The sequence below is a fragment of the Vicugna pacos genome, chromosome X (assembly GCF_048564905.1).
Source record: "Vicugna pacos chromosome X, VicPac4, whole genome shotgun sequence".
NCBI lineage: Eukaryota > Metazoa > Chordata > Mammalia > Artiodactyla > Camelidae > Vicugna > Vicugna pacos.
In genome coordinates, this window is record NC_133023.1 from 58702211 (window position 1) to 58714843 (window position 12633).

Sequence of the window (12633 nt, forward strand, 5' to 3'; positions counted from 1 at the left end):
TCAGAGGTAATCTTTTGGAGAATGTGATATTCCTGCATAGGGAACCCTCAACAACAGGGCACTTGAAATTGCCTTTAATTCAAGTTAAACTACTTTTGTACTTCACAACTTACCTCCAGCTGTTGATTACTCATTGCTGACAGGGCTCCCAAATTGAAAGGAATATAAGGAGTTTGAGAGTTGAAACTGACAGGGGGTAAATTGGTCCCAGTTGGTATGTTGAAACGCATGGTCAGCCCCTAAAAACAAAAAATTATGCACTTCCCACATTGTGATTTAAAACTTGAAATTCTACATCACCTACTGGTTTAGAAAAAATCCACATTCTCAGATCTAGGAAATTATTAACACTCTTTCACACACAAACAAAACGCTCTTTTCACCCGAAACCAAGATCTTATTACATAGAAAGCTTTAACCCCTAAAGGTGTACTCTTTTTCTGGTAATTCCCACAGAATGGGGCAACTCAGAGAATTCTGATGAGACTCCTAAAATCACATTAACGTGAAAGAAGTTTGGTACAATGAGTTAGGAGTTTAAAAAGGATTCAGGTATTAGGATAAGGTTTCCCATGCTCAGGCACATTTTTGCTCAAGGGGCTTGGTGTTTAAAACAGACATGGAACTATTTTAAAGATGCTGCTGGAGACTGACATTAATGTCCAATAATGGAGTATTTTTGTGTTCTGATATTCAGTCAAAATTTAGATTTCATGGTATACATGCTAAAGCAATAATTACTCCTACCTCCAAACTCTAAGCTCCTGTATGTCTGCTACTACAGTGAGGGTGTTGATGGAAGTTAAGTGATGCTAAATATATAGCTTCCCACTAATCTCTCAATTTAGCAAGTGCTAAGCAGAAATGAGGTTACTATGCTTTAAGGCGAAAATATTTTCTTTTCTCCTCTCCCCCCCGTCTATCACCAAAGGTAGCCAAAGCCCATAAACAGACTCTCATACTTGGGGACTCAGTTCCTAAAGATTTCACTATATTATTACCTGTTCCAAATCTGACCCTTTTCTCACTCACTACTCTTTCAAATGACTAACATAAAAACAAAAACCAAAAAGCAATCCAAATGAACTACCTTCTTCTCTGCTTCATACTCAGCCCAAGCTGCTTTTCTTTCTTCTTCAGTCAGCTCTTCTTCTTCTTTGTGGTCCAAAAGAGAATCATGTTCATGATATCCTACAATGTGTTCTTTATGTATCTGAAGAAGTTCTGCAAGTATGGTGTCCTGTTTAAAGGGGTTGAAATAATAGAGAATTATTTTCTCCCTCTGGATCATATCTCCATAGTTCTCTGGTTTACTATTAGACTAAAAACTAGAAACTGGCCCACATACATATTCTGATGTATATGATAAATTACCTAGAAAACATTCACTATACATGCAGTACCAGCCTTTATGTAAGAATTTCATGTTTATAGAGCATGTTTTAGGGGTTCAATTTTTTAATGACTGCTTTTCATCTTTCAAGGTTTTCTTCCTCCTACTTTTTTTCTAATTTTTTCATATCGTTTTGTTTTGTGCTTTGTTCTGAGTTGATAATAAATGCTAACGTAAGTCTGCTTAACTCAGATTACACTGAATGCCTATGCTAAAAATCATGGCTATTCCTGCTTATACAGATTTAACAACTTTATTTTCACAATCACTTTAGCTACCAAACACTATACTAACAAAAACCAAATCTAAATTAATCAAAACAGCTACAGGAACATACAGTCCTTATATTTCAGTTGTAAGAAAGTCAAAAATAAATTATACTGTAAGGGTGCAAGGATCAAATTTAAACTGATATAAACTGTTTATCAATTTATTATCATAGTGTCTTTTTTAAGTCATGATGTCTTAGTATTTTAAAGTAAAAAGATTAAGTAATTATGAGAGAGAGACACAAAGAGAGATTTAGGGGGTAAGGAGTTAAAGTGAACCATAGATATGTTACTTGCTAATAAAAAATTAAAATATTCACAAGTTGTTTATTAAGAAATCAAAGATGAAAACCTCGATATATAAAAGGCAAATTAATTCACTTTACAAAAGGATTTTCCATACCTTCTAATAGCAAGTTCCCTTAGAACACACTTTCTAAACTTAGCGTGAATTTAGTCAAGGAACATAAATAATTACTGGTCAAAGGAAGCTACAGGGAGGCAAATAGCACATTAAATTTAAATTAAAAAAAGAGCAAAAAACCAAAAAAAAAATCTACATCTAATAATGTTTAATGCCTCCATGAGTTTTAGCATAGACAAAGCCCATATTTGAATTTTGTCTTTACATCTTCAACCATACTTAGAGTATAGAGTCCAAAATACGGAAGGAAGTCAAATGATTGTTAAATAACTCAAGATGAAAAATTCAAATCATGGTGCCCTAAGTTTATCTCTATACAATAGCAAATGCTGATACCAATTCCAAATATTCTGATATTTGGTATCATGTTAACAAATTTTTTATCTTGCTACCCCAATAAACACTTGAAATAATCCCTTCATAATTTCATGAAAGAGAAGGGACTGATTTTCTTAATGGATACAGCTGTAATTGAGATTTTACAATTCATTTTGAATGCATATACTATTTTTTTTCTTGAAAACAGAAAATGTTAAAAGACCATACAAGCAAGAGGGCTCAAGAAAGTCTACTGGTGGAACACATATATACTAATAGGTTTAAGTTCTTTTGAAATGTTAACTAAACATTTCACTCCTGTACCAGTGTAGAAATCTGCCATCAAAGCTGACTTCTCTGGCCTATAGCATATATAGAGCACGTTTATCATCACTAGATAGATCTCCAAAGTTCAGAGTTACTGACCAGGCAGGGAGGGAGACAGAGCAGTCTGAATTAAATTCTGTTAAAAGATAATGCTTCTTTAGATGTGTGTCTCCCATGCTCACCCCCCAACCATGACTCAGGAGAGAGGTATGTAATAAAACCAGATAACACTGACTAATATTTTTAGCAAGTGACCATGCCATACAATTAGAAAAGTCAGCTGTTTTACAAAATACCAAATAAATTACAAGGTAGAAATGTTCTATGGATAGTCCTTAATTTTACTTCTGTCTGACAATAAGTGATATTCTTAACCATAGTCAAAAATCACTTCATTTCTCTAAGAAAGCAATCTAAAGGAAAGACCAAGAGAAGTGTGTGCTAGCAACTAATTTTCAGCTTTGTGATTCTCCTCATAATCCTGGATAATAACTTAATCTAGTTATGAATGTTAAATTAAACATGGATGAAATACTCTACATTCACATATATAACAGGATGATATAAAAATAGCAAGAATAAATGAAACACCCAATTCTTTAGAAATAAACACTATGTCAACTAAGTGTAGTGTTTATTTCTCAATTATAAATACCATGATTCATACCATAGTTACTTTAAAGTCTTTCCAGAAATGCATGTTTGCATTGTACATACATGCACACACACACATACACACAAACACACTCATATATACTCCTTAAAAAAATGTCTGCAATATGAGGGAGCTTTATCAAGTTAGTCCTTAGCATCCTGTAATTTCAAAGTCCAAACATATCATCTTAGAATTGGTAGAAAATGATGTCCAAGGAAGCAAAGTAACTTTTTTCCAGCTGGGACTAGAAGATAAATTATTTGGCTCCTATCCAGTGATCATTCTATCACACTATGAAGAATGACTGGATAAACTGGGAGTTCAAGATTTGCAGATACTTACTAATATATATAAAATAAACAACAAGTTTATATTGTATAGCACAGGGAACTATATTCAGTATCTTGTAGTAACTTACAGTGAAAAAGAATATGAAAACAAATATATGTATCTTCATGTATGACTGAAGCATTATGCTGTACACCAGAAATTGACAAAACATTGTAAACTTACTATACTTCAATAATATATATATATATATTTTATATATACATATATAAAATTAAAAAAAAGAATGACTGTTTTCTTGAGGCATGGTTCCTCTGTTTCCCAGATCTATTCTCTTAAAAAAAGAAAATCCCCTGAAGGATTCCAGGAGAAGGAGAAACCTAAAGTGGGTCTATTTTTTTTTTCACTTTTAACACTTCTGTTCTTTTTGAAGTTTTTTTTTAAAGCAAGCAAATGTTAACTTCTTTTTTAACATTTTTTATTGATTTATAATCATTTTGCAATGTTGTGTCAAATTCCAGTGTTCAGCACAATTTTTCAGTCATTCATGGACATATACACACTCATTGTCACATTTTTTTCTCTGTGATTTATCATAACATTTTGTGTATATTTCCCTGTGCTATACAGTGTAATCTTGTTTATCTATTCTACAATTTTGAAATCCCAGTCTATCCCTTCCCATCCTCTACCCCCCTGGTAACCACAAGTCTGTATTCTCTGTCCATGAGTCTATTTCTGTCCTGTATTTATGCTTTGTTTTTGTTTGTTTGTTTGTTTTTGTTTTTGTTTTTTAGATTCCACATATGAGCGATCTCATATGGTATTTTTCTTTCTCTTTCTGGCTTACTTCACTTAGAATGACATTCTCTAGGAGCATCCATGTTGCTGCAAATGGCATTATGTTGTCGGTTTTTATGGCTGAGTAGTATTCCATTGTATAAATATACCACCTCTTCTTTATCCAGTCACCTGTTGATGGACATTTAGGCTGTTTCCATGTTTTGGCTATTGTAAATAGTGCTGCTATGAACATTGGGGTGCAGGTGTCATCCTGAAGTAGATTTCCTTCTGGATACAAGCCCAGGAGTGGGATTCCTGGGTCATATGGTAAGTCTATTCCTAGTCTTTTGAGGAATCTCCACACTGTTTTCCATAGTGGCTGCACCAAACTGCATTCCCACCAGCAGTGTAGGAGGGTTCCCCTTTCTCCACAGCCTCTCCAGCATTTGTCATTTTTGGATTTTTGAATGACGGCCATTCCGACTGGTGTGAGGTGATACCTCATTGTAGTTTTGATTTGCATTTCTCTGATAATTAGTGATATTGAACATTTTTTCATGTGCTTTTTGATCATTTGTATGTCTTCCTTGGAGAATTGTAACTTTTTAATAAAATAAAATATTTAAACTGAAACAAACACAATTCTTAGACACAAACTTATGAAAGACCAGTTCATTCTTAGCCTAAACCTGACATGAACTATTTTACCGCTTTCATCTTCAGGAGATACTCATTTTAGGAAATCCCATTTCTAAAGCCTTTAAGTGTTTTCTCCCCACTAATTCCAGATTTGAGATCTAGGCTATCAAGTCAAACATGATTGCCTAATAAAGGTCAGAATATGACAGAGGTTCAGCTTCTGCCTATGCAGTAACTTTCATTTTGACTCACAGGTAACTAAAATGCCAACAAGTCAGAGAAGTGCATGTGACTTAGTTTTGTATCATTAAAAAAAATTTGGACCGTTTTCCTAAAACAAGGCAAAAAAACCAACCATATTGTTCTACTGACTATGACACTCCCTCTTTTCAAAGAATTTTTAAAAATTTTTAATGGAAATGATGCTAATATCCTATCATATAACCTAGAGATAACTACTAGTAACATCTGTTGTATATTCCTCCACACATTTTTACATAAAAATAGGACTGCACTATAGTTTTGAAACCTAATTTTCCACCTTGGTATCTTTCCATGGACATCATTTTATATCAGATACAAACTTTCATCATTTTTAATGGCTGCAAGGTGTGTACATTATATAGATATATTTTATCATCTTTTAATCATGTCATCTGTAGTTTTTAATTATTACCAAGTCTGCAGTGAAATAGTTTTGGATAAATTTTAATGTGTATCAACCACTTGTTCATACAATAATTATACCAACAAGACTCAAGGACTTAGACAAATATGTTTACCACTATATTCATTTTAACAAAGAAAAGACACTACATGTAAGTTAACTGATTTTTATAGGAACAAGAGTCATTTGTACATTTCAGAAGTAGGAAAGGAGAAATCTTTCTATCCTCCAGAGTGCTGTGAAAGAGGCAAATAAGAGAAAGAATTTAGAGGATTTCTGATACAAACTGTTTCTTACATCTTTCCCTTTTAAATTCACTGCAGCATACTGTCAATACAAGAAACAGATGATGAGATTAATGAGGGCAAACAGGTATTTGTAACAGGATCCTCAGAATATTTCTTAGGGAAAGACAATTTTGCAAAGTCTAGAGTAAGTTATAAAAGTTAATAAAGAGAAATTTCATCCCAATATACAACACAATCATGGAGAGGTTTTTGTTTTTTCCCCTTGAAGCGTGCATTTATATTAGTTGCTATAGTAACACTATTATTGAAAACAATACTGGAACAGAATCTATAATCACTAGGCCAACAGTCATCAAAATGAGGTTTAAATTACATCCAAATGTGTACCTTTACTTTTCTTTGTCTAAACTTTATTTTTCCTTAAATAAGTGAAAAAGCTTACAAGCTGGGAAAAGCATGGTCTATATTCGAGCTAACAACCTAAATTAGTTTGAGCTTTAAAAACGACTAGTTCAATTAATAAAACAAAATTAATGATAAATTACAAATTTAAGTTAATTTATTTAGAAGTTTAAAGTATTTGGTAAGCTGACAAAAATTTCCATTTAATTAATTCTGAAATTCAACCTTGAAAATAAAATTTCTAAAAACAATCAAGGCTTTTTGCCTGAGGGTGGGGGCAGGGGTTTGCCATGTTTCAAAATATTTTGCTTGCTATCACTTTGAATTTGAGTTTTACAATATCTGGAAATAAAATGTCACTTAATACTTAAGTGCCACAGGACCAACTCAAAAACTATGAAAAAAATCCTTTCATTACTTAAATAAGTCTAGATTCTTAATAAAGATACTTACTTAAATAAGTCTAGATTCTTAATAAAGATACTTATATTCCTAGTCAAAAAAGTTTCTACTTTCAAATTTAAAGCCTGTTTCTTTCCAAACTACACAGGAAAGAAAAAATGCAACATATCTGATAAGTAACTAGAGAGCTACTGAGTGAAGTTCACATTCCACCTCATATCAGATTTTCAGGTCAAGAGCACCCTTGCCAAAGAGCATTTATAAATATATCCAGATCTCAAATTGTAGGTATGAATAAGATAGTGACAACTACAGAACTTGTCACTTTCAAGGAAAGAAAAGGCAGGCCTGCCAAACTGACACTGGTGGAGGGTAAAAGTCAGAGTCTCCTTTGATAAGAATGTTTTATACTCAATTTAACATTTAAAAAACTAAATACTGTATTTAACATTTAACCTTTAAAAACTGGTTATCCATTACAATTCTTACACATGCCATATGCCATATTCCACTCACTGTGAGGTAAAGAGTGTCACAGATTTTATATGACTGTAGTGACTTTCTAGAGGTTGCAGCTTTCTAAATAGAGTCTGAATTGGAACTCAATTCTCATGCTGTACAATCTGGAGTTCACATTATCTCTTTAATTTATTAACACTGTTACAACCTCTAACTCACACACAGGTGTGCTACAAAAAAAGAGACATGAAATAGGAAGGAAAGCAGCTATTTAGCAGCTCAAATTACATTCAAAGAAAGAAAACATTAAAAGATAAAAAGTAAAATGGTTTAAAAATGACATAAATAAGGTCATCTAGTGATTCTTTTATTGACCAAATCTCTCTCCCACAATTTATATTCCTTTAAGGGTCCAAAGTAATTTGATGTAAAAAGCCTAGTCATAAAAACATCAGTAATTGAAGAGACAGAACTGAGACATTCGTCTATTTACTTCCCCTAAAAGTATCACAGCTTCAATTTTCCACTGTTCCTACTCCTGGAAGTGTTACATACACATGTGAACCAGCCAATCTGAGTAGCACACTTTAGGACATTAATATACAGATACTGTGGCAATCAAGCACTTGTATTAATTTAGAATCACTGATCGATCATTTCAACGTTAGTTACATCCTTCTGAGCTTCCCTAAATGAAAATGTAAAAAACTGAAAGAACATATAGCCTTGCTTACCACGTTTCTCTCTACAATCGACAATTTGACCAGACTGCTTGAAATATAAACATCAGTGTAATTTTGCTGGAATCAACTGAATCAATGAAAAAGAAGACTTACGTCAGCCTTTTGAATTTCAAAGGAAAGTTTAATGGCAGAATTTAAATGAAAAAATATACACATATGTAACTTTGTAAATTGGGAGGCTTTCTGTGTAGTGGTTAAGATCACAGGCTCTAGATTATAGCTATCTCACAGTACTCTGGGCAATGATGGAAATGTTCTGTGTGTGCATTGTCCAATATGTTAGCTGCCAGTCACATGTGGCTACTTTAGCACTGGAAATGTGACTAGTGTGACTGAGGAACTAAAACTTAATTTAATTAATTTAAATGTAAATAGTCACATGTAGCTAGTGGCTCTTGTATTGGACAGTGCAGATCTAGAGTCTTACTGGTTTTAAGCCCCAGTTTTAATACTTATTACCCCTATGTCCTTGAGTAAATTACCTCTCTGGATCTAGTTTCCTGGTCTGTAAAATGGGCCTAATAAGTATTTACTTCACAGGATTACTGTGGAGATTAAATATTACACATGAAGAGCTTAGCAAAGTGCCTGGTTAACCAATGACCTTTGCATTGCTAAATCTCATGGTCAATTCTCAAACCTGATCCTATCTATCTACCAGTAACATCTGACAGAATTTAATCACTTTCTTCACCAAGATACTAATTTCTCTTGGTCAGCTAATTAGGAGAACTCTACTGGGTATTATTTACCACTTTCTCTTACTTCCAACAGCTTTTCTGAAAGTCTAAAGCAGATCCTCACTTTAAAAACAATGTATTCCATACAGAAAGAGGAGTTTTTACACCTAAATCGAGTCTTTCTAATGAAAAATTCATTAGACAAATTTGACGGGACAAATTATCTGATATCAGAATTGTCCTAGAAAATCCTAAATATATGGCCATTGTAATTATAGAAAAATCAGTAAGCTATTGCCTGTCTTGAGAAGGTACATATGTTAAAAAAAATTTTAGCTGATGCTTAAAGGATACCTCTTATTACCTAGAATGAAAGTGTGATAAGCCTAAGCAATTTATTTATGTGAAGAGCAAGTCAATTTGTTGCTCTTATTTTACCAGAGATTGAGGCAGAAAAAGCAAATGTTTTGTTAGTAAAATTTTTTGTTTATGTATTGATAAAGGGCCCTGATTTTTCCCTCTCTCTTTAAAATTTTTTATTATTTCTTTAATTGAGGCATATTTGATATACAATATTATGTAAGTTTCACATGTACAACACAGTCACAATTTTTAAAGATTATGCTCCATTTACAGTTCTTATAAAATATTGGCTGATTACCTGTGCTGTAAAACATACCCTTGTAGCTTATTTATTTTATACATAGTAGTTTGTACCTCTTAATCCCCCACCCCTACCTTGCCCCTCCCCTTTTCCCTCTCCTAACTGGTGACCACCAGTTTTTTCTTTATATCTGTGAGTCTGTTTCTGTTTTGTTATATTCACTAGTTTGTTTTAGTCTTTAGATTTCATATATAAGTGACATCATACAGTATTTGTCTTTCTGTCTGATTTAATACCCTCCATGTTATTGCAAATGGCAAAATTTCATTCCTTTTTATGGCTGAGTAGTATTCCACTGTACATATACACAATATCTTATTTATCCATTGATGGACATTTAGGTTGCTTCCATATCTTTGCTATTGTAAACAGTGCTGCTATGAACACTGAGGTGCATGTATCTTTTCGAATTAGTGTATTCTTTTTTTTCAGATACACACCCAGGAATAGGATTCTGGGTCATATGGTAGTTCTATTTTTCGTTTCTTGAGAAACTTGTTTTAGAGTTCTAACTTTGCTCCTTAATTATTGGGTAATCTCTTGGAACCAATTCCCTTACTACAAAGGAGTAATACCACCTGTAACTCATAGGATTATTGTGAAAATTAAATGAGATAATATATTTAAGGAACACAGCACAAGCTCTTGATATGTATTACTCCCTTTTCCTCATAACTTGCCTTGTCCTGTTTTTTAAAGAATATTCATCTTTTACATATCATCTATGAAACATTCTTGCCAGAAATATCTGCCATTAATTTAATCAAACTTTTGGATCTAATTTCCAGTTTACAGAATAGATAAGATACAGAAGTTCAAACTCACCATTAGGAAATAAACAAATCCAGAATGAAGGGTGGGGAAGTGATTATATTAAATTAAAAGAAATATATAAAGAAACACAACAACCAAATGTAGTGTGTGTACCTTGAGTGGATCCTGACTTGAACAAAGTAACTACAAAAGACATTTTTGAGACAAGTAGGGTAATCTGAATATGGATATGATATTAGATGACGTTAAGGAATTAAGAAATTATTAATTCTGTGAAATTGTGGTTATATAAAAATGTCTTTATAATTTAGAGACATACTGAAATATTTACAAGTGTAATATACTCTCATAATTTAAAATATTTAAAAAATAGAGGCAAATATGGCAAAATATTACAATTACTAAATTAAGGTGATGGTTATATAAGTATATATTATATTCTTCTGGTTTGAAATTTTTCACAGTAGGAAAAACATTTTTAATTAAACTTTTTTTTAAACATATTTCTTTGCTATAAGAGAGACAGACAACACTTGACTATGTGGTAGAATTCTGGGACAGCCCAAAGTTTAAAAGACGAGTCAGTATCCTTTTTACTCCTAATTAGCTCTCTATTTAAGCAAATCAAAACAGTTTTCTAAAGATGGAATCTGAATCCAAGTCACCTCTCTATGGATTTTTTTAAAAACCTAAATTGAATGCACAAATGTATGTTGACAGTGTTCTAAGAACTTCACACAAAATATCTCATTTAATTGTCATAATAACTTTCTGAAGTACATACTATTTATAACTCCCATATTACTGATGAGATTTCTAAGATTCTGAATCAGCATGAGCTGCTGGCTCCCTCCCAGATAACCAATGACAGAAAAAACTACAGAAGGGAAAAGGAAACATGAATTCCAGGAACTTATAGACACACACATGTGTACATAACATCACTGAGATGACAACAAACTGGCATCATATGCCACTTAAAGCATAGTAACTGAAAAAGATGTACTAATAATTCAAAGTAAGCATGATAGATATACTTAAGGAAATAAGGGAAGATACTACCAATATGAAATTCAAATTCGAATTATCTTAAAAGTATCAAAATGAGATATTACAGATAAAAAATAATCATTGAAATAAATAACTCAATGGATAAAATAAACAGCAGTAGAGGTACAGCTGAAGAATAACTTAGTGAGTTAGGAGATTAGACTGAGACACTCTCCCAGAAGACAGTAGGAAAGGATAAAGAAATAAGAAATGCAAAAGAAAAGCTAAAAGATATGGATGCTAAAAGCAGAAGAGTAAGCATTTGGTAACAACTATCTCAGAAGGAGATGAAAATTAAAATGGAGAGGATGAGATTTTTGAATAATGGACACAAAGTATCAGAATGATAGATCAAGAAACTGAGGCACAGAGAAGTCAAATAACTTGATATGGTCAAGATTTAAACCCAGGTGGTCTTGCCTGAGGGCTCCTGCTTTTAACCAGCATGGCAATACTGACTCAGGACTGAAAATCAATACATTCAGCATCAAAGATAATTAAGGATGATGGGGATCAGCTTTGCCACTTTAGGATTTTGCAGTAACTAAAATATGAAACCTATACTCTCCATTACACACCTTGGTAACATTGCAAATGCCTTTCCATAAACCCACAGTGCTGATTAAGAAGAAAGTGTGAGCAAAGAAAAAGGAACCCTTATGCACTGTTGGTGGGAATGTGTATTAGTGCATGCATCCACTATGGAAAATAAGTAGGGAGGTTACTCAAAAAACTAAAAATAGAACTAACATACAATCCAGCAATTCCACTTCTGGGTATTTATCCAAAGGAAACTTAAACACAAACTCAGAAAGATATCTGCACCCCATGTTCAACACAGCGTTATTTAAAATAGCCAAGATATGGAAGCAACCTAAGTGCTCACGGATGAATGAATGGATAAAGAAAATGTGACACATACATACAATGGAATATTAGTTGAGCCATAAAAAAGGAAATCCTGATATCTGTTAACAACATGGATGGATTTCGAGCACATTATGCTAAGTGAAATAAGTCATCTTGGAAAGACAAATATCATATGCTCTCATTTATATGTGGAATTTTAAAAAGCTGAAATCATAGAAACAAGAGAGTAGAATAATGGTTACCAGGAACTGTGGGGTATGTGTGAAATAGGGAGATGTTTGTGAAAGGGTACAAACTTTCAGCTATAAGATGAGTAAGTTCTGGTGATGTAATGTATAGCATGGTGGCTATAGTTAATAATTATACTGTATTATATATTTGGGTTATATATTTGAAAGTTGCTAAGACAGCAGATCTTAAAAGTTCTCATCAAAATATTGTAACTATGGGTGGTGATGGATGTTAACTAGACTTACTGTAGTCATCATTTTGCAATATATATATCAAATCATCATTATGTACACCTGAAACAAATACAATGTTATATAATATAATGTTATATGTCAATTATATCTCAA

The 12633-nt window shown here is 32.8% G+C and overlaps 1 protein-coding gene across 7 annotated transcripts in view; it reads right to left on the reverse strand.

Moving 5' to 3' along the window:
- ATRX (ATRX chromatin remodeler) overlaps positions 1–12633 on the reverse strand; it is a 237155-nt gene that overhangs the window by 5224 nt on the left and 219298 nt on the right. For all 7 annotated transcript variants that reach the window (XM_006218905.3, XM_006218906.3, XM_072955836.1 and 4 more), the window contains 2 exons: positions 1091–1240; positions 114–239 (listed from right to left, as the gene is read on the reverse strand). In XM_006218905.3, the coding sequence (XP_006218967.1) occupies positions 114–239; positions 1091–1240 (276 nt within the window). The remainder of the gene's footprint in view (positions 1–113; positions 240–1090; positions 1241–12633) is intronic.